At 41.3% G+C, this 23,816-nt stretch overlaps 1 protein-coding gene across 2 annotated transcripts in view; it reads left to right on the forward strand.

Moving 5' to 3' along the window:
* Nucleotides 1-23,816, forward strand: part of KIAA1958 (KIAA1958 ortholog) — a 65,656-nt gene that overhangs the window by 31,512 nt on the left and 10,328 nt on the right. Inside the window, exon 4 of one of the 2 annotated variants that reach the window (XM_060762490.2) lies at nt 15,676-20,675. The exons of the other annotated variant lie outside the window; for it this stretch is intronic. Coding sequence (XP_060618473.2) covers nt 15,676-16,721 — 1,046 coding nt within the window. The 3' untranslated portion in view covers nt 16,722-20,675. Of the gene's footprint in view, nt 1-15,675; nt 20,676-23,816 lie in introns of those variants that run through there. 2 annotated transcript variants of the gene reach the window in all.

Consider the following 23,816-nt stretch of genomic DNA (forward strand, 5'->3'; position numbering starts at 1 on the left):
TCTGAGCTGAATCCATGACCTGTGCCTGAATATCCTACTTTGAGCAAATGACCAAAAAGGAGCCCCTGGTGGCACAGTGGGTTAAACCATTGTGCCGGCAGGACTGCTGACCAACAGGCCAGCAGCTCGAATCCAGGGAGAGTGGATTGAGCCCCCTCTGTCAGCTTCAGCTCTCCATGCGGGGATATGAGAGAAGCCTCCCACAAGGATGGTAAAACATCAAACATTTGGATGTCCCCTGGGCAACGTTCTTGCAGACGGCTATTCTCTCACACCAGAAGCAACTTGCAGTTTCTCAAGGCACTTCTCACACACACACACACACACACAAGTGTATGACTGATAAAATGACTTGGAAGCATTTTTATGTGAGATATCCAGAGAGAAAGAAATAGAGGACGTGCAACTTGCTAAAATTACCTTTTTGGGGGATACAACCACAAAAAGTACAAGAGTTTTGTCTTCTGTATCTTCGAGTGACTAGTCCATCTGTTCATAGCGGGGAAAGTGCAATCACTGATTACATGTGAGAAGAATATGTGCTATCTTTCTTGTGCATCTTATATACATTGGAGAGTTCTTTCTTTGTAAAAGAGTACATTATCTGTCCTTCGGATCCATTTAGGTTATAAATCTTAACAAATGATGTGTTTTGGAAAGCCCTGCAGAAGAAATAGAATCTGAATCCTTCTGAATATAACTCTATTTGTGTACAAAAATAGCAGTGGCTTAGGTTGTTGCTGGGTGATCCATCATGCAGGAGAAAGTTATGAAATTTTTATATAAGATTGTCTCAGAACTCTTTAAAAAAATCACTTTTGCCGATACGGCAGTGCCGTTATGATTTTACACAGCAGCATCTATGGCTCCTGGCTAAATCCGTTTGTGGAGATAGCCTCTGGGGTAATATCCAGAGGGAAGTAATCAATTGAGCAATTAAGCCACTGTTAAGGGTTAGTCCACTGTGCACTCTGCCTCTCTTGCTAGAAATAAAGAGTTCAGAGGCCTTTCGCAATTCATTCAACGTCATAGTCAGCCCAGTTTTGCTGCTGAGCTAAATATAGCAAGATAGACCAATTTGAGTAGGGGAAAAAGTGCCCAGAAACCATGGCCAGCTTGTCCAATAGTCAGGAATTCTGGGAGCTGAAGTCCAAAACACCTGGTGGACCAAAGATTGGACACCACTGTCTAAGCTAGAGCTTTCCACTGTGTGTTGGGGCACAAAAGTGTTTCATCTGTAGTCCACAGGTATGTTGCATGAAAAACGCCCCCTCGCCCCCACAAGCAAAGGCTGCCTGGCCGGAAGACACATCAAAGCTCTCCCAACAGATGACCATCCAACCGCAGTTCAAAAACCTCCAGAGAAGGAGACACTACTGGATTCTCAGGCAGTCAATACTTTACTGAGTTTGAAGGGATCCCCAAAAGACATCTAGTCCAACCCCCATCAGCCAGGCAGGAATGCACAATCAAAACCCTCCCAACCTCCATTTAAAACTATCCAGAGAGGTTTCATTACTATAGTAATGGAGTGCTAGTGCTGTTCAAGGACAGCTACTGTTATAACTTGGAATTTGCACAAATTGTTGATTGAGTTGCAGTCATTACGACTAATATGGATATGTTTCTAATTAAGAAAAGAAACTCTGTTGACAATGGCATTTGTGATGAATCCCATGGAGCAGCTATAGAGGAAACTACATAATAATCGACTGTAGTACATAAGAAATGTCAAGGGAAAAATTCCAAACTTCATTTATATCAGTGGTTCTCAACCTGTGGGCCACGGCCCAGCAGTGGGCTGCGGGAACGAAAATTCAGTCTGCAAACCTCCTTCCTCTTTATTTTATTTTATTTTATTTTAATTTAATTTATTTTAATTTCTACTCTTTTCTGCAGAACTGACTAGCCCAGCCCCTTTTGGTACTAATGTTGGAGAGTGGTCCCTGGTCAGAGTGGCCCCTGGTAAAAAAAAAAAAAAAAAAGGCTGGGAACCACTGATTTATACAGTAAAGATGATATGAACCTATATATTATATTACTTACTTAGGCGATCTCTCGTTGTCCGAGTAGGATAGTCTTCCAAGATCAGTGTACTGGTGGTGAGTCTTGTTATAATACATATATATTGTGTAAAACTCTTATAATGGTTTGGTTTAACCTCCGGTTTGCCAGTAAAACTGAATTACCGTGTCACAAAAAGATGCATGTCTAAAAATCATGTCATCAACATGGAAAGTTTGGAAAGCTCTGGTCTAAGCTTTCTCAGCCCTCTTATATTTATCAGCAGTATTTGACTATATGGTTTCTCAGCTCACATTCTCCAGTTAACAGCTGGCAGGACTCAACCATGTGCTTTCCCCAGATTGCCTGTGAGTCCATTCTATATGTTACTTGTTTAACAAACAGTTCTAAATATCATTATTTACTGGGAATCTTTGTACTAGGAAATGCTACAATCTAGATCAGTGGTTCTCAGCCTTTTTTTGACCAGGGACCCGGGACCACTCTCCCAACATTGGTACCAAAAGGATTACAAATCAGTTTTTGGTCAACTTTAGATTCGATTTGGTTATTTGGGGTGATTCAGAAAACAGACTACAGAGACTCTATTAGACTTTCCAAAACAGAGCGATGTTTTGGATTTTGGACTAGTGATTCTAAGAAAGATGTCCTGTGTTATCTGCACAGCAAAACTACTTCAAATCCTATTTGTAACTGAATTGATAAGCAATGTACCTACATGCCAAATACATGAAATTTGTGAGTAAACCAACTATGTTACTTTTAAAGGAGTCTACTTATTTTTGTCTCTTGAGAGCATGATTTAAAGGCAAATATATTTTAAGGGAGAGTAGATTTTTTGGACAACTAAAAAGAATACTTCTGAAACTGCTCCCTCTCCTCCACCCCCCTCTCTCTCTATGTGTGCGCATTGTGTGTTTGTGCACTGGCATATTTTTGTTGCTAACAGAACAAAGAAATATCTAAGTTAATTAGTCTAACAGCTGATAAACCTGACTGTCTTGCATGATTGCCATTTTACCAAGAGGTTATGGTATTGTTTTTCAAAAGATTATTACTTTTAATAGGGTCATGCCTTTCCAAAGATCATAAAATCTCCAAAAGGTTATGGAGACTTCCATTTTCCAAAACATAGGTGCCCTGGGCCACATGCAGCCCATGGGTTGTAGTTGGGAAAGCCTGTTATATACAGTAGTTTATGAACAATTTTTCCCTCTTCAAAAAGATACGTTAGACACATCTAAACTCCTTTTTAAATTCCAGAATGATTCTGTGTGTTCTTTAAAGTATTTGGGCTGGGAAGTCTTTGAAACAGAGATGCCTTCAAGCAGACAATTGCCCTCTCTCAAGGCGAACATATAGCCACCTTCACATTGCCCAAAATGTATAACTGCAAGCATTCAAATGATTAATGAAAAGTTAGCCCACTGTTCTATTTCCAGACCTGTGCTTTATGTTTTTTGTTTCTTTTGTAAGGAACAGAAAGCCAGAAATGTTTTAAGTGCATGAATAATAGATTCCCTGGCAATTCATAAAAGATAGATACATGCTGTTAGAAGCAAGTATCTCAGGGAGCTTCCACAAAGGAAAAACTCCTGCTGCTATCAGTCAGAAGACACAGGGTGGTTATCCAGACTTTCCCTCTTCTAAAATGTATCTATTTTTGATTATGTACATAGAATTGTTCTGTGATTATAAATACAATGAGACCATTATTACCAAAAACAAACAAAAGCAACAGACTACAATCAGTATCCAAACAGTGTACATCACAAGGGCTTTCAAAATATCATACATTTCAATGATGGAGCAGGTCTAGAATTTAAATGGGATATATATGTCATAAATCAATTGCACAGAATGTCAAAAAAAGTTCTTCAACTATTTCTCCTCTGGCAAGACAAAATCAAGGCAAAAATCGAATGTCAAGTTTTACAATAAATCTTTCCTGAAATCATGATACGGGAAATTGTGAAGTCTTGGCACTGCCTTCTCCTCTCCTCTCCTCTGCTTTAGTTCCCCCTGTTTATAGGCCTTCCCAATAGTGTAAATAACTTCATTTGTATTAGTTTTTGGGTGGAGCTTGAAATCCCCCCCAGAGGCCAGTCCTAATTGTCTATTCCATTTTCTTGTACAGAGCTCTTTGCTGGACTCCTTTTTTCTGCAGCAGAGATACAGAGATGGTCTGGTAGGCCCAGTCAATTCAAACAGGCATTCTTAGCACCTTCATTTAGCAGGGTTTTAAAAAATAACAACAGTTCAAAGGACAACAGAAGCTTTTGGCCAGCCTAAGCTTCACAGGAGAGAAGATTAAGATTGTTTGTAAGCAACACTTTATAATCCATTGTTTTGCATCAGAGGCAACAGATTCCAGAAAGATGACTGCAACCAGCAAAGGCTCCTTTTGTAATCTATTGTTTTAAGTTACCTTATGATAGTCCTGGATGGAGTTAACCCTTTATTCATCTTTTGTCAGTAAACTCATTTGGTTATCTTTTCACCTTGCCTCAAAGTGCCTCTCTTTGCTAAAGGTCTTAATCTTAACATAAGTATCAGATAGCCCCCGAGTAAAGCCAGACAATACAGTTTTCCCAAAGGCTCAGGCATGCCATCACAGAAATGGTGAGGAAGGGTAACAAATGAAAGATGTTCTCCTCACTTGGGTAACTCTCAAACTTCTGGCAACTAGCAAACATTGCATCTGAGTATTACTTACCTAAGTAAACTTGATGGAATCTATGGGGTTGCCATAGATCAGTGATTCCCAACCTTTTTTTGACCAGGTACCACTTGACCAGGGACCACCTTGACCAGGGATCACTCTCTAACATTAGTACCAAAAGGGTTACAAAATAATTTTTGGTCAACTTTAGATTTGGTTTGGTTATTTGGGGTGCTGATTCAGAAAACTGCATTGGATAGAATCCATCAGCTCTAGTTTCTGAAACAGAACATAGGCCATCCAGTAGTTGCCATCTGCTCACCCACAGAAAACCATATTTAATAAGCCATGCCACTATAAGAGGGTTTCACAACACCAATTGCTCTCGTTGCATCAATGTAGTGACAGTGACGCTGTGGATCATATTTTAGTTCTTGAGGACCACTGGGGGTCCAAGGCCCACAGGTTGGGAACCACTGACATAGATGAAGAAATGACCTGAAAATGTGTGTGCTTCTTCAGCTTGCTTGTCAACTTATAATGGCCCCATTAATTTCATAGCGTTTTCATAGACAGAGAATACTTAGATGAGGTTTTACCAGTTTTTCTGTAATAAAGCCAACAGCCCTTGGTATTTGATTCCGGCCTCCCATCCAAGTACTAACAAGGTTAACCCTGCTTAACTTTCAACATCTGGTGCCTTTAGGGCACTTCGTAGGTAAAGGTAAAGGTTTCCCCTCGACATTAAGTCTAGTCATGTCCAACTCTGGGGGGTGGTGCTCGTCTCCATTTCTAAGTCGAAGAGCCGACGTTGTCCATAGACACCTACAAAGGTCATGTGGCCAGCATGACTGCATGGAGCACTGTTACCTTCCAGCAGAAGTGGTACCTATTAATCTACTCACGTTTGCATGTTTTCAAACCGCTAGGTTGGCAAAAGCTAGGGCTAACAGCGGGAGCTCACCTCACTCCCTGGATTTGAACTGCAGACCTTTCAGTCAGCAATTTCAGCAGTTCAATGGTTTAACCCGCTGCACTACCAGGGGCTCCTAGAGCACTTTGTACATACACACATATACAAGGCTCTTCTTGTCCAAAACTGAGATTTATGATGAGGTAGGTGAGCACATATCTGCCCTATTTTCCAACCACGGCACGCCTCAATATGCTGTTTGCATAGCTGTTGCTTCTTTCTAAAGCAGAGGTGGAAACTTTGTGGCACTTCCGATAATGTTGGCTCACCACTCCCAGGAATGGTGACAAAGACTGCTGGGAATTGTAGTCCAGTAACACCTTGAGTGACAACACTATTCCCATTCTGTTTCAAAGACTTAAGAATCTGACAACCAAATCAAATATATTTTGAAAGAGGGGGCTAATTATTTAAAATTTGACAAGGTGATCACATTTGGAAACAAAGCGATATGCTAGCTATGTTTATTCAAAGGTGAGAATGCCGCAGTAATGAAAATCCTTAGGAAGTATGTATGGTTTTCTAAGCTCTGTGAAAATCGAACAACAATCGGTGACTTCACATGTTTTACATTTACATCTCTTGTAAATATCCTGTGGATATTACAGATAAATCAGACCAGGGCACTGGATTCACCACCTTTTAGTAATATATTAATTAAAACTATTTGAGGAAACTATTTGAGGCTAGGGGCTGTATTGTGCTTCTTACCAGCAGTATATCAGCTGTGTAGTGTCAAATTCTAAAGAAAACCACAGAGTGTGATTTACTGTATTAATTAGCAGTCTTGTGGCTTTATGCTGCTAAGCCTGAAATTACAATCACATTCTCCAGTTGATTTAAGAATATTCTTTGGTTCAGACTGCCGTGCAGCTTATTCTGATGAAGGCAATAAAATATTTATTGCCTTTTCCCTTTCATCCCTTTGTCTCTCTCTGTTGACTTAGAAGGCTTTTATGCAAAAGCTGTGATGTCACCTTTAGAGCTGAATGATAGCGGCATGTCCCCTCAAGGGACAGAAAACTTAACATATTTCATATATTTCCTCTCAAGAAGGGCTTGGGAGCAAGGACAGATAGGTTCCCTTTTTCCTACAGCCTACGGATCAGCCACAAGCAACCCTCCAGATGCTTTTTTTGTGTAAGGAGTGACTTGAGAAAGTGCAAGTAGCTTCTGGTGTGAGAGAATTGGCCGTCTGCAAGGACATTGCCCAGGGGATGCCCGGATATTTTGATGTTTTCTCATCCTTGTGGGAGGCTTCTCTCATGTCCCCGAATGGGGAGCTGGAGCTGACAGAGGGAGCTCATCCATGCTCTCCCCAGATTCGAACATCTGACCTGTTGGTCTTCAGTCTTGCTGGCACAAGGTAGGTCTGAAGCCATTGTGCCACCGGGGGCTCCTCCTCCAGATGCTGCTGGACTGCAACTCCCATCAACCATAGCCAGCAAAAACTAATAAGATTGAGGGATGATGGGAGGTACAGTACAAGAACAGCACATTCCTCATCCTTATCTCACCCAAACCCTTGCAGCTGAGTTGAGAAAATACTGGAGTTGATAACATGAGAAATATGGAAATATAAAGTGCACTGTGTTTTTATATATGAATTTATTTGTATGTGCCAATTTTCCCTCCTACAGTTATATAAAAGGATGGAGCCTCACATCTGTCTCAGGAGGCGGCTTTGGAAAGGAGGGGAAGTGGGTTCTTTTCCTATCTATATACAGTAAATAAAATGTAATGTTAGTTTGTGGGATTAACATAACTCAAAAACCACTAGACGAATTGACACCAAATTTGGACACAATATACCTATCAGGCCAACGAGTAACCATCACTTATAAAAACACTGAAAAACACAGCAGAAGGGACTTAAAAAGCAAAAAAAAAAAAAAAAAAAGCAAAAAGACGCTACAGCACATGCACAAAAATGACTCCCCGTCAAAAAAACCCCGCACAATAGCATATCCACACTCTCTTCTGGACTATAGCTCCCAGCATCCCCTAGACCAGGCCCTTTAGGAGAGGAGGCATATCCAAATACACTGCTTCTAAGCTGCAAGTTTTCTTTTCCTAGGATTTCTTTGAGAGCATCCCAATCCCTGCATATTTCCAATTTTCTATTCCCGGACTGCAACTCCCAGCAATCCTCCAGATAGATAGATTAGATAGAGATAGATAAGTGGGTAGGTAGATCGATCAGGAGGACTGCTGGGAGTTGCAGTCCAAGAATAGGTAGAGAAGGGAAAAAAGGGGAGAAAGGGGAAGGGAAAGAAAAGGGGAGGAGGGGAAGAGAAGGAAGGAAGTAAGGAAGGAAGGAAGGAAGGAAGGAAGGAGAGAAAGAAAGAAGGAGAGAAAGAGGGAGGGAAAGTTGGCCACAGCAATGTGTGGCGGGTACAGCTAGTCTCAAAATATTTTCTCTCTTTCTGCTTTTTTCTTGTTGGGTGTTGGGGAGGTGGCGTTGGAGGGACTGGGTATAACACAGAGGTAAAAAAATAAATATGTGCCCTGCCTATAGATATTTTGAAACGACAAAAGCATTGTTTATTGCATAGCATTTAACAAGAACAAGCAAAGCGCGGGGGGGGGGGGGGGGGGAGGGGGGACGGACGACAAAAAACAGAGGATGTGGGGATTTGTTGTAAACTAACATCATGCAAGCTTTGACCTTGACTGTGCCTCCTAAATAGAGTTCCCTATGCTGCTTTTCTAGTTCCTATGTGCTATGAAAGATAGTTTACAACAATTTCAAATTGCATCTTAAAATATGATCATAATACAACAAAATACAGTGAAATACTGTACACTAAAGAAAACTGATGCAGCCACTGAGAAAATTCTCTTTTGATTCTTGATGGGACACAGTGAGGAACTTTTCATAGAATCATAGAGTTGGATGAGACCTCATGGACCATCCAGTCCAACCCCCGGTCAAGAAGCAGGAAAATCACAAAGCACCCCCAACAGATGGCCATCCAGCCTCTGTTTAAAAGCCTCCAAAAAAGGAGCCTCCACTGCACTCCGGGACAGAGAGCTCCACTGCTTTTTTTCCCCCATGTCAGTAGTGACTTGAGAAACTTCAAGTTGTTTCTGGTGTGAGAGAATTGGCTGTCTGCAAGGATGTTGCCCAGGGGACACCCGGATGTGTTACCATCCTGTGGGAGGCTCCTCTCATGTCTACACATGAGAAGCTGGAGTTGACAGGCGGGAACTCACCCTTCTCCCCGGATTCGAATCACCGACCTTTTGGTGAGCAGTCCTGCTAGCACAAGGGTTTAACCCATTGTGTCACTGGGGGCTCCACTGCTGAATAGCTCTCACAGTTAGGAAGTTCTTACTAATGTTCAGGTGGAATCTCCTTTCCTGTAGTCTGAAGCCATTGTTCCATTGCGTCCTAGTCTCCAGGGCAGCAGAAAGCAAGCATGCTCCCTCATACCCAATAACTTCCCCTCACATATTTATACATGGCCATCATGTCTCCTCTCAGCCTTCTCTTCTTCAGGCTAAACATGCCCATTGCCAAGCTCTTTGAGCCGCTCCTCATAGGGCTTGTTCTCCAGACCCTTGATCCTTCTGATCTTACTTTCTATTTACACCCAGAAAGAGATTGTGTGTACCTTTTTTGCAGAATTAGCTTAACGCGTTGGTATGGCTGCACATCCATTGAGATCTGCTACAGTCTTGGCCACCTCTCTTTTTCACTTTTTTCTTTTCAAATGAAAAATGGCATGTCAGAGTAAGTAATTATTCTTTTGTAAATATAAATACCTTAAAAATTGGCCTTCTAGACAGACCCACTTATGCTACTGATTCTTAAACAGTGCTTAACCATTATATGCATGCAACTCATAGTACATTAGGGCTATTGTGGTCAGAGATATTGAGGGTTTTATTATTACTAGAAGAAGCTCTTTAATTCTTGAGGGTTTCAGTTACACCACTGAAGGCATGTCACTCACCTTTGCCCACCAAAAACAAACAGCATGACCCACGTGACTTGTATTTAAACAAGACCTTCTCTAAAAATGTAATGGCTCATTGGTGTGTTTGGCATTACTGTCTAAGCAGGAGCATTGGGGAGGAAATGACAGGTTGTCAGTCAAAATACTAATAACATAAAAAGCTATCAAATAATTGCTGGATGTCCATGAAATCAACTGAAGGATAGCAGAGATGTTTATGCATAACAAAGGCATATTTCAACATAATATTTAATTATGTTGATTTAAAGCAGTATTTCTCAACCTGGGGGTTGGGACCCCTTGGGAGAGGTCACGAGGAGGTATAAGAGGGATTGATAAAGACCATCAGAAAACACAGTATTTTCTGTTGATCATTTAGGTTCTGTGTGGGAAGTTTGGCCCAATTCTTTCATTGGTGGGATTCAGAATGCTTTTCAGTTGGAGGTGAACTATTAATCCCAGCAACTACAACTCCCAAATGTCAATAACTATTTCCCCAAACTCCACCAGTTTTCACATTTGCACATATTGAATATCTGTGCCAAGTTTGGTCCAGATCCATCATTGTTTGAGTCCACAGTGCTCTCTGGATGTAGGTGAACTACAACTCCAAAACTCAACGTCAATGAGTTTCCAGTATTTTCTGTTTGTCATGGGAATGCTGTCTGCCAAGTTTGGTTCAATTCTATCATTGGTGGAGTTCAGAATGTTCTTTGATTGTAGATGAACTATAAATCCCAGCAACTACAACTCACAAATGACAAAAACACCCCCCCCCCCCCCAACTCATCAGTATTCAAATTTGGGTGTATCGGGTATTTGTGCCCAATTTTATCCAGTGAATAAAAATACATCCTGGATATCACATCAGATATTTACATTATGATTCATAACAGTTGCAAAATTACAGTTATGAAGTAGCAATGAAAATAATATTGTGGTTGGGGGTCACCACAACATGAGGAACTGTATTAAGGGGTCGTGGCATTGAGAAACACTGATTTAAACAATGTCCTGTCCTGCTTGTTCTCTATAGGTAGGAGGGCAAATCCTGACTGACTTGAGGGTGATGTTCTCATGTTCTCAGTGATGTTTGCAGGGAGCATTTTTGGGTGTTAGGAAAAGAACTTCTAGGAGAATCGAGATCAAGGAAAACAAAACCGCAGACAAACCAAACATAATCCTCTAAAATGAGAAGCAGGAGGGGTGAGAGAAAAAAGAAATATCAAAGTGGATATGATGTCCTGGGGAAACCTTCCACTTTGAAACAGAAAACCCAAAATATCTCAAATAATGTTTGATGTGAGAGCAGTGACATGAAGGTCCAATCAAAAGGAAAAAAAAGCCCTGGAAATGTCATATAATCTCTTGGTACTTTCTGCCAGTTGAAATAGCTCCATAGCCACCAACCTAGTGGGTATTTTCTTTCTGTATTGCTTGAAATTCTACCAATATCTGATTATTTATTCTTAAAATGTACACACATATTACTTCTAGCTGCAAAAGTAACTTGTGATTAGGTTGTTGTAGGTTTTTCGGGTTCCATGGCCATGTTCTAGAAGCATTCTCTCCTGACATTTTGCCTGCATCTGTGGCAAGCATTCTCAGAGGCACCTCACAACCTCTGAGGATGCCTGCCACAGATGCAGGCGAAATGCCAGGAGAGAATGCTTCTAGAACATGGCCATACAACCCGAAAATCCTACAACAACCCAGTGATTCCGGCCATGAAAGCCTTCGACAATACATTAATTTGTGATTGAAAGAACTGAACTGAGACCAATAGATAACACTTTGCTCAGAACACTCATGGCAGATTTTATAGCCCAAAGGTAAGTGTTCAACAGACTGGGGAAAACAGACTGTGTATATTCACCATATGTTTGCATAAATCAGCATTCTGAAGTTTGTGGCACTAGAGATATTGCTGAACTGCATATTCCAGCATTTCTCACCATCGGAAAGGCTTGTTGGAGTTAATGGGACGCAGACGCCAACAACATTTGAAGGGTCACATACTTTGCGGTGCACTGGCATAAATGAGTCTTCTAAACTAAAGTTTTAGGGAGCTTGAAAGAGAACCACTTACACAAAGATGGTGACAATAGTGGCAGAAGAAATACAAGTAAAATAATCCAATGCGTATTGATTCAGAAGTAAGCCCCAACAACTACAGTGGCATTTTCTTCTAGTTAGTGGAGACAGCAGGGGTGGGTAGAGTGCTGCCAACCTGATGTTGTTGGAATGAAACCTCCATCAGCTTTGGTCATTGTACTTGGCAATGAGGAATGTTGAGAGCTGCAATCTAGCCATACTCTGCAATCCTTTTGGAGCCTTAATGTGGCAAGATGAGCATCACTAGTTAAAGGTAAAGGTAAAGGTTTCCCCCTCGACATTAAGTCTAGTCATGTCTGACTCTGGAGATGGAGCTCTCAATTTCTAAGCCAAAGAGCCAGTGTTGTCCATAGACACTTCAAAGGTCATGTGGCCAGCTTGACTACATGGAGTGCCATTACCTTCTCGCAGAAGTGTTAATTATTGATCTACTCATATTTGCATGTTTTCAAATTGCTAGGTTGGCAGAATCTGGGCCTAACAACAGGAGCTCACTCCGCTCCCTGGATTCGAACCACTGACCTTTCGGTCAGTAAGTTCAGCAGCTCAGCAGTTTAACTTGCAGTGCCACCGGAGACTCCAGCATCACTAGTTAGTTACTCTAATTATGATGGGGCTGGGGGAAGGGGAAGAGAATGAAAAGTTTGGATAATTCTAATCTGTATTATTGTCTGTGTAGATTCTGAGTGAAGTCCAATTATTTCTTCCAGCTTGATTAAGTTTTGTTGTTTCCATCTTATGGTTGGTTCACTGAAGAGCACTCAGTAGGTTTTGTTGGCTGAGTGGGGAATTGAACACTGGTCTCCAGAGTTGTAGTTCAATGTATGAACCACTACGTTACACTGGCCTTCAGACTAAGGAGGTATATTAATTGAATGGGATCTCTTCAGTCCCCATGATTTAATCGCTGAATAATATAGTCTAGAGCAGAGTGTCTGCTCGCAGATATTTATGTGACCCTGGGTATAGTAGTGGTTCACAACCTTTTTTTTTAAACCAGGGACCACTTGAATAGGGACCACTTTGAACAGGGACCACTCTCTAATATTAGTACCAAAAATGTTACGAATCACTTTTTGGTCCACTTTAGTGGTCCACGAACCACAGGTTGGGAACCACTGGTATAAAGGGATATAAAACGTACATAAAATTCAAACATTTGTTGATAACAAATCAGCATTTGCAAGACTTGCTAAACAGGCTGATTTTCCTTTTTATGAAGTACAGCTGAAGCATTTTCATCAGAGTCCACTGTAAACACTGCAGAACAGATTCATGTAAATGTCTAAAGCAGCTGCTAAGTGTCCATAAAATTTTTACTGTTGCCAATTTGTTCAGGACCCTAACATTGAGCTAACATTGAGCTAAGAGAACCCACAATTTAAGAAGCAGCAATCTAGAAAACTGCAACAAAAGTTTTAGCGCTTGTTTTCTTTATTCTAGGCAGCTTTTCCTATGGAAACGTGCAAAAGGTTGTAGCTGTGTAGCACAATCCTTCTGCACAGCTCCAACTCAATGCATGGTTCCTTGGAAGTAAGTCACGTGTTTATCTGGGAGTAAGTTCTATTGTGGTTCAATGAAGCTATTTTCTCATTTAAGCGTGTGTAGAAGTACATCTTGTCTGTCATGAAATTGTGACGTAACATTACATAAACTAGGCAGTGCTCCCAAAAATAGCAAGGGAAGATTTTGAAATCTGGAATGCTTTCAGAAGAAGCCTGATAATATGGAATGGAGACATGTATCCTTTGAAGTAAGATCCAAGGCTGGGTATGTAGCAGAAGTATTAAATGGGCAAAAGACCATAAATATTTCAATTTATGCCAGTAGATTCAGGCTGCAATCTTAAAATAATTACTTTGACAGCAAGACCAAATGAGCACAGTAAGACTTCTGAGTAAATATAGTCCTTTGGTCAGTGGTTTTGATGAATATTTCAGAAATTATAAAGTCGTCTAAAAGCAAACCTAAATAGAATTCATTCATCAGCAACATCTTCTCTATGTTTGAAAGAGAGGCAAACTCATTCAGTAATTCTGCAACTGAAGATAAAATGCCCTATTATAATATAGGGAGGCTGTTTTGCATTGAAAAATAGAATAATGAATCTCCTGGAGCTGTTTACCTGCAGCCTTTGAGAGTAATTAATTTGCATGGGCTAACTATTTTAGAAAGCACGTACTCCTTGTCAAAACAATCCGCATTGAAGGTGATGCCTTGTCAAAACGGCTGACATGAAAATTGCATGCCTGTCAGCATTTCACAATGAGCAGAAAGTTAAGTACAAAGAAAGAAAAGCATCCCCACAATTATGTTTTCTCTGGTTTTCATGGCATTTCATAGATTGCAAACACATACCCTCTTTCTCTTGACATTGCTTGAACGAGGGAAATGTGTGCAAAGAGCGAAGAGCTTGGTACAGTGGACCTTCCTGTTTTGTAGTGTTGTCTTCATGGGAGTTGATAAGCACTGTACATCCTTTAAGAACATACTAAGACTCCCTCAGAGCAAAGTTAAGGAAGGCCTGTGATTGGCATGTGGTGATTTCTTAGAATGTCAACACTTGAGGCTGATAAAGCACAATTATGACAGGATAAGACACCTTTGGATGGCACTTACTACACTTACGATTCAGTAGCAAAATTATAGTTGTGAAGTAGCAATGAAAATAATTTGCTCAATGGGGGAAAGATCATGGTGTAGGTCAGTGAGTGAGTTTATTTATTTCGCGTCAGAACCATTGCATAAATAAGTACAAAACTGATAAAATAGAGGGAGCACAAGTGGCTAAATAATTTTAGACCAAAAACGGGCAACTGTGTAGCTTTAAACAATTTTTCCTCTGTGCATGAGGCAGGGCATTGTGGGCAAGGATACAGATGCAGAGTTGTTTGTTCTGCAAAAGGTGGAGAATTCTTCTAGGTAATGCAATTTTGCCAGGTTGTATTTTGATCTGCCCACTCCACTTCTGAGTGGGTGAGTGAAGAGACCAAAAGATTGCCTAGGGCAGTGAGGAAAGAAAAAGAGTAGGGCCAGGAAGGGCTGATTTCTAAATCACTGCAAAGCTGAATGCTTTTGCTAGTATGTAAAATCTTAAAGATAACACCTTATTTATTTATATGTTCTACTGCATATATTATTTGTTGACAGGCAGAAAACTATGCACAATAAACCATTTGCTTAGGTCACTAAGCATGATGTTTCTTTTAATATACAGCCTTTCTGCAGTGATACACATACTGCAGTGATACACATACATTTTTCTATGTATTTTGAATTGACATTTGGAAATTTTCAGGCACCCTGTGTTTTGTAGTGCCACCCAACTGTGTTCCTAGAGAATTGTCAGCTTTTTTGTTAATGGTAGCAAACTGTGCAAAGCTCTGTAGCTATTTGAAACATTTTGCTTGGTAATTTGGAACATGCTGGTGTGTATTATATCCAAACAGGCAACTTATTTACCATGTTGAAAGACACGTTTTATTAAAAGCATTTTGGTGTATTAAATGTGGCTTTGTTTTTTTGTAGTTTTAATTGGAACCAGCACAGCCTCTGATTTCACAAATGAAATGGTTCATAATGGTGCTACTTTTCTTAATCAGGCCTCTGCACACAACAGTGGAGTCAATATTTTCATTTTCTGCCTTTTCCCAAAATACAGAACTCCTCAAATCTCAGATTTCCCCCTGTACAAATCTCCATGTGCTAAAATGTGTGCCAGTGCCCTGAAGAACATATATTGCCTAGTTTTTCATATCCATAATAACATCATTTGTGAAACTGAAGTTGGCTGTTCAGACTTGGCAGGTATGTAAAAACAATACCTTTGTGATCTTTGCGATTATTTCTTTCCTTGTTTTTAAAGGAAAATTTCCCTTTGGGAAAATAATATATTTCATAAACTGATTCTTTCTCATCTCTTCTTTTGCCTGTCCCAGACCAAGATGAGCGAGCGGCAGAACTGAGCAGAGAGCAAAATGAAAAAACTATTCGCAGTACCCAGACAGCACTCCGTAACTTCAGGGAGTTCCTCATTGCTAAGTATCCTTCAGAAACCCGGGAGATCTACGTAATTCCTTGTAAAGAGCTGGATGCATACCTAGCATCATTCTTTGTTGATGCCCGACAGAAGGATGGTTCAGAATATGAGCCAAATAGTTTGGCCAACTACCAGTGCGGGTTGGAAAGGTATCTCAAGGAGCACAGATATGGATACAGTATTACCAGGGACAAGGAATTCAAGAGGTCTCAAGAAGCACTTAAGCAGAAACAGATGGAGCTGAGATGCAAAGGGAAAGGCAACAAGCCACACAAGTCGATGAAACTTACCTTTGCAGATGAGCTTATCCTACGCAAAAGAGGCTTGCTGAGCCGATACAACCCTGAAGGGCTGCTAAATCTTGTTTGGCTTAATAACACCAAGGCGTTTGGCCATTGTACAGGCTTCCATGGGTCGACCCTCAAATGGGGGGACATACGGCTTCGGGTGACAGAGACTGGATTGGAATATTTGGAATGGATGGGTCAAGACTGTGGAGATGGGAGTTCCAAAACCAAGAGAGCTGGCACCGACTCCAGGGTGTATGCCACACATCATGCCCCACAGACCTGCCCTGTCCAAGACTACAAAGAGTATGCGCAACGACGCCCCCCTGCCATGCGGTATGAGGATGCCCCATTCTATTTGTCCATTAAGCCAGTGGTGAATCTAGCCGCCCTTCATTGGTACAATTGTCAAGCCCTTGGTAAGAACAAGTTGGCCAAGATGGTCAAGACTATGTGTGAAAAGGGCAACATCCCTGGTAGGAAGACCAACTTCAGTGTGTACCAGAGTTGTAGCACACTTTCTGAAGCTCAAAGCAACCAGTTGGTACTGATCTGCAACAACCTAAGCCAGCAGGCGGCTCAGTCAATGGCGAGCCATTCCAGCTCCGGCAACTTCATAGTAACAGCCTCTTATGACTCTTCTTCAGACACAGCTTGAAAAGAACACTTTCTGATTGAAGCATTGGGCCGGTGCCCATGTGTCAACTGTGACTCTGTTTCACCCTCCTGACTCATTTTCCCCCCAATGTCAATTCACTTTATTAAAACAAATAATATATATATTCTTTTTACAAATATGTGAATAGAAATAGTTTAGTATAATCTCTATAGTATTTATAATACTACTATTTAAAAAAATGAAACATACTTATGGGGTGCTAATGTAATGGGAAATTTTCTAACTGGAAATAGTTTTCAGACATATAAGGGAAGCATCACAGTTTTTACACACAGTCCACATTACAAACATGAACCAGAGTAAAATTGCCCCATATACTCATGTATAAGTCTAGAAAATCAATCCAAAGCCTAGATAAACTTATCCACAGGTCAACATGATTACTGTAGCTTGGATCTCATCACATTGATCAGGTTCTGCAGGGCGATTCACAGGACAGTGGAACAATTCCGATGCCCTGCCTTGCCCGCAGAGCCGCTTCTCCATCACGCGTGAGAAAGCGTCGCCATGTGGCTTTCTCCTGCATTGCACCCTTGTTCCTAACAGAACATAGGAAGCCACCTGTGTTCTGGGCACAGCGTTGTAGGATACTTGAGCCCCAGTTGATTGACAGAGCTTCTCTGGAAGTGAGCATATGTCATGAGATGGCCGGTGTGGCACTCCATGGATTAACTGGTGCTGAAAAGATTGGCTGCAGTACAAGGTTCCTGAATGCCACCCACTTACACAAATCTGTTAGCAACAACAGGCAGCATTTCACAAAAAGCAAAATCAGTCTGTTTTGCAAGCCTTGCAAATGCTGTTTTATTATCAGTAAATGTTTGGTTTGTACACCTATTTTATATACCTATACTGGGCTCATGAAAAAAATTCTTGGGCCGAAAGGGGCCATGAGTGGAAAAAGTGTAAGACGCCTTGATCTAGAACAGTGTTTCTCAACCTGGAGGTCGGAACCTCTGGGGCGGGTCATGAGGGGGGTTTCAGAGGGGTCACCAAAGACTATCAGAAAACACATATTTCTGATGGTCTTAGGAACCCCTTTGGCAGAGAAGGCTGAAGATCTCTCTGCCTGTCTTCCTTTTTGGAAACAGATGGTGAATCCTCCCACCAAAAGCCCTTCTCCTGCTGTGTTTGGCCGGACTCTAAACCAAGGGGAAGGCTGCTTCTGAGAATCCAAGTGGGAAGGTGAGAGCAGGTATGCCTGGTGCATTGCAGCATGGTGCGCATGCGCAGGTGAGGGAGAGAGCACTAGGATTGATGGAGGCTCACGCCAGAGAGTACCTTCAAAGAAGAGGGGAAAGCACCAATTCTATCATTGGTGAGATTCAGAATGCTCTTTGATTGTAGGTGAACTATATATCCCAGCATCTATAACTCCCAAATGACCAAATCGATCCACCCAACCCCACCAGTATTCAAATTTGGGTGTATTGTGTATTTGTGCCAATTTTGGTCCAGTGAATGAAAATACATCCTGCATATCAGATATTTACATTACGATGCATAACAGTAGCAAAATTACAGTAATGAAGTTGCAACAACAATAATTTTATAGTTGGGGTCACCACAACATGAAAAACTGTATTAAGGGGTCCCAACATTAGGAAAGTTGAGAAACACTGATCTAGGAGGAGTTTCACACATACTGCTCTATGCTTCCCACAAAACATGATGTATTGTGAACTATATACTTTAAGGTGAGTGCTTAGAGTGTTTCACTACAGTGATCACAGAATGACATTTCACTTGCTTTTTCAGGAACATGGTAATGGAATAGATATGAAACTGACTTAAATTTCCAGTGCAGGCATATTCACGAAGGCAGCAAAGTTAATACATAAACAATGACCACTGGGAACAAGTTTTGCATGACCTCCATGACAGTGGGTGGAAAAAGGTGCACTGTGAACCACCTATTCATTGACATTGAGGCAGGAATCAATGGCACCTGACTGTGTCCAAAGTGTGTCATCCCTTGTTACTCGAACATAGCTTTGATATAGAGTGTAAATTCCCCCACAGTGTTCTTATGCCTTTAGAAAGAGTGTTATTGATTTAAGATAACTCCTGTATTTATGGGGGAAGGGCACATTATTTATATGTCCTTGCATAAAATATGTTTGTGTTTAGTCAGACTGAGCAGAAGGAGAAAAAAGTGAGGTGATGTTTACTTAATGTTTTGCTTCTTGTCATGGGAAAAAGAAATGTGGATTGATCAACACAATGAGAAAAAGTGTGGTCTTTTAAAAAGAAGTATAACACTTATTAATATGCAAAAATATTGAGGCAAAAAGGAATCTGATCTGGAGTATAGCTGTGGGTGGGGATAAGGGAATTGCCCCATGCATAAGAACAGTGCTTTTCCAAATGGAACATTCCTTTAATCTCCACACTTCTAGCATTGTGGTAATTTAAAATGCCACTTGAGCGTACACACTCAAAGCAAGGAAGAAGTCATAGTTATCCAGGGAATGAAGGCAGAGCAAATAGGAGAGTTGTGGGCATGAATTATTTTCAGTATTTAAATATGTGCAATGCTTGAAATGTGGGGATGGAAGGAATATTTCATTTTGGAGGTGTAGTATTCTTATGTGGAGGGACAATGTCCTTTCTTTGTCATTTCAGTGCTCCATCCCTGAAACTAATCCCAGCATTTCCAAATTGAGCACTAGCATTTTAGCACTTTCCATTTTGTCATTTATTGGTTTTTTTAAAAAAAAAATGCTGTCATAGACTGCACTAAACTATAGCTGCTGTATCAATCAGCCCGATTCAAAAACTGATTTCAGTTAATTGAAGATTGCCTAACACCACATTGCAATATCACCAGACTTTATATTCCTTTAGTAAAATATCTTCCAAAAAACACAAACAAGTTAGAGTATAGTGTAATCCTGGACTACAGTTTTGTTTAAAACAAGGTTCCCCTTCCTCTGTTTTAAACATATAGTGCAATATTCCCATAGTCTGTTAATCATGTTGTTGGGGAATTTAATTGAATTATATTCCAAAAAGTCATACAAGCAGAGCATACCTTGTGTTGTTGAAGGCTTTCATGGCTGGAATCACTGGGTTGCTGTGAGTTTTCTGGGCTGTATGGCCATGTTCCAGAGGCATTCTCTGCTGATGTTTCACCCATGCCTATAGCAGGCATCCTCAGAAGTTGTGCAGTCTGTTGGAAACTAGGCAAGTGAGGTTTATATGTCTGTGAAATGTCCAGGATGGGAGAAAGAACGCTTGTCTGCTTGAGCCAAGTGCGAATCTTGCAATTGGCCACCTTGATTAGCACTGAGTGGCCTTGCAGCTTCAAAGCCTGGCATATCCCTTATTTAGAACTCCAAAATCCTCCCAAAATCCAAAATTTAAATACATCTTTGCTTTCTGATGGTTCAATATATGCAAACATTGTTTCATGCACAAAATTATCCTTAAACAATATATATAAAATGTATGCCAGTGGTTCCCAACCTGTGGTCTGTGTCAGTAGAAAAAGGAAAAACAAGGAGGCGATAGGACCTCTTCGAGGAGAAGATGGGGCAATGCTGACAGGGGATAGGGAAAAGGCAGAACTACTTAATGCCTTCTTTGCCTCGGTCTGCTCACAAAAAGAGAGTCTTCAACCTCAGCAGGATGGAGTGGATGAGGGATTGGAGGACATCCAACCCCAAATTGGGAAAGAAGTCGTCCAGGAATACCTGGCCGCTCTTAATGAGTTCAAGTCCCCAGGACCAGATCAACTACACCCAAGAGTATTGAAGGAACTAGCGGAAGTCATTTCGGAACCATTGGCAACCATCTTTGAGAGTTCTTGGAGAACGGGAGAAGTTCCAGCAGATTGGAGGAGGGCCAATGTGGTCCCAATCTTCAAGAAGGGAAAAAAGGACGACCCAAACAACTACCGTCCGGTCAGCCTCACGTCGATACCGGGCAAGATTCTGGAAAAGATTGTTAAGGAAGTGGTCTGCAAACACTTAGAAACAAATGCAGTCATCGCTAATAGTCAACATGGATTTATCAAAAACAAGTCATGCCAGACTAATCTGATCTCTTTCTTCGATAGAGCTACAAGCTGGGTAGATGCGGGGAATGCCGTGGATGTAGCGTACCTGGATTTCAGTAAGGCCTTCGACAAGGTCCCCCATGACCTTCTGGCAAGGAAACTAGTCCAATGTGGGCTAGGCAAAACTACGGTGAGGTGGATCTGTAATTGGTTAAGTGGACGAACACAGAGAGTGCTCACTAATGCTTCCTCTTCATCTTGGAAAGAAGTGACGAGCGGAGTGCCGCAGGGTTCCGTCCTGGGCCCGGTCCTGTTCAACATCTTTATTAATGACTTAGATGAAGGGCTAGAAGGCATGATCATCAAGTTTGCAGACGACACCAAATTGGGAGGGATAGCCAATAGTCCAGAGGACAGGAGCAGAATTCAAAACGATCTTGACAGATTAGAGAGATGGGCCAAAACTAACAAAATGAAGTTCAACAGTGACAAATGCAAGATACTCCACTTTGGTAGAAAAAATGAGATGCAAAGATACAGAATGGGGGACGCCTGGCTCGAGAGCAGTACGTGTGAAAAAGATCTTGGAGTCCTCGTGGACAACAAGTTAAACATGAGCCAACAATGTGATGTGGCGGCAAAAAAAGCCAATGGGATTTTGGCCTGCATCAATAGGAGCATAGTGTCTAGATCTAAGGAAGTAATGCTACCCCTCTATTCTGCTTTGGTTAGACCACATCTGGAATATTGTGTCCAATTCTGGGCACCACAATTCAAGAGAGATATTGACAAGCTGGAAAGTGTCCAGAGGAGGGCGACTAAAATGATCAAGGGTCTGGAGAACAAGCCCTATGAGGAGCGGCTTAGGGAACTGGGCATGTTTAGCCTGAAGAAGAGAAGGCTGAGAGGAGATATGATAGCCATGTATAAATATGTGAGAGGAAGCCACAGGGAGGAGGGAGCTAGCTTGTTTTCTGCTTCCTTGGAGACTAGGACACGGAACAATGGCTTCAAACTACAAGAAAGGAGATTCCATCTGAACATTAGGAAGAACTTCCTGACTGTGAGAGCCGTTCAGCAGTGGAACTCTCTGCCCCGGAGTGTGGTGGAGGCTCCTTCCTTGGAAGCTTTTAAACAGAGGCTGGATGGCCATCTGTCAGGGGTGATTTGAATGCAATATTCCTGCTTCTTGGCAGGGGGTTGGACTGGATGGCCCATGAGGTCTCTTCCAACTCTTTGATTCTATGATTCTATGATTCTATGATTCTAAGCCAGCTGACAAGCAAGCTGTTGTAAACCTCAGACACACTTAGATGTGATTCCAAGTCTTGGATCCCCACCAAAACGGTGACCCGAGCAAAGGGAGCTGGCATCAGGCAAGCAAGGAATGCCTCCAAAATGGGAAGATCCTTTGATGATGTGTAATGGAAGGAGATGCTGAGGATTGTTCAGTGCTGTCCTTATTGCCAATGCCTTCCCGAGCCTCTTCCCAGTGAGCTGTGTTGAAAGAGAATGGTTGGGGTTGAAAGTTGGGGCTCGGAAGATAAGAGAGAAGAGGTACTTTATTCCATTTGATGGAGTTGTACAGTCCCACAACAATGCTTTGCTTCTCTCTTCACCCCCCCCCCCCCCCCCCAGAAAAAAATCTTCCAAGTACAGAAGTGTTGTGCACTTGCAAGTGATATGTTTAATTCTACCTACTTGACAAGTTGGTATTCTAGCAGTTCAAGACAGTTGAGATATGAACCTCATATTTAGGGATGCCACTCTGCCAACCCCCTATTTTTTATCCTTTAACACTGAAAGAAGAGGAAGCTGGAGGAGTGCCATTTAACATAGGGGCAGGCAACATTTATGAGCCAGTGCAGAGTAGTCGTTTGGGGTGTTGGACTAGGACTCTGGAAATTTATTGAAATCTGTTACTACATTCCAAGTAGCTTCCAGAATTTTGCAGTAGGAATCGGCTTGTGGAATTTCATTTCTGTTCAGGACTTGCCAATCAATTCTCAACCTAGGATATATATTTTTTCATGTCAGGAGCAACTTGAGAAACTGCAAGTTGCTTCTGGTGTAATAAAATTGGTCATCTGCAAGGACGTTGCCCAGGAGACACCGAGATGTTTTATCATCCTGTGGGAGGCTTCTCTCATGTCCCCACATGAGAAGCTGGAGCTGACAGATGGGAGCTCCCCTGATTTAAACTGCTGACCTTTTGGTCAGCAGGCTTGCTGGCACAAGGGTGGACATGAGTGCTGTGTTTTCTTTGGGATTCCCAACATCCTTTGTTAGTAGCTAGGCTGATAATTAGGAACCCTGATGCCAGATTTCATCAACTTTATGACCAGCATTGTCTACTCCCAGGGAACTGGAACAACCCCTGATAAGATAGGATTTGGCCATCTCTGTGTTTCTTACTTTTCCCCTATTCTAACTAAAGCAACTTTTTAAAAAGTATGACATTTCAATAAGGCAACAATATTTTGCTTATAAAGAAGATTTTTTTGTTGTGCCAAATTTTTTGAAAAATAATTTCTATGCATTGTGTAATTCAGTGATGTTCCTGTTTGATATGCATGTTTTCTAGATGCATTTGTGATGTTTGTAGTATTGTTGACTATTGCTGCTATAAACATTTATTGTCATTAAATGGGGTTGGGGTGAGACATGGGATTGTTGACTGTGCAACTGTTCATGTCTATGTGTGACATTACTACTTGGGTCTTTGCTTTTGAAATCATTTATTTTGAGTCCCTACTCATGCCTTCTGTAGAAGGAAAATGATATGTTGAGGTGGACTGTTTGTATGTTACATTTTTGAAATGTGCTGTTCTACGCATCCGGTTCAGAAATCCAGATAATGAATTTGATAATGTAATATTTTGAGTTTGACTTTTTATTGTAGTTCACTTCTACTCAGGAGTATGTCCCATTTATTTCAATGGGATGTTTTCCAAGTAAGTGGGCATAGAAGTGCAGCCTTAAAGAACCCCAACAACAAAACTCTTGGGATTTATAAACTTTGGTAGGTCATAATAGTTCTCGTTATACAAATGAGAAAGCTTATTTATTTATCG

This window comes from Anolis sagrei, chromosome 2 (assembly GCF_037176765.1).
Source record: "Anolis sagrei isolate rAnoSag1 chromosome 2, rAnoSag1.mat, whole genome shotgun sequence".
NCBI classification, from domain to species: Eukaryota; Metazoa; Chordata; class Lepidosauria; order Squamata; family Dactyloidae; genus Anolis; species Anolis sagrei.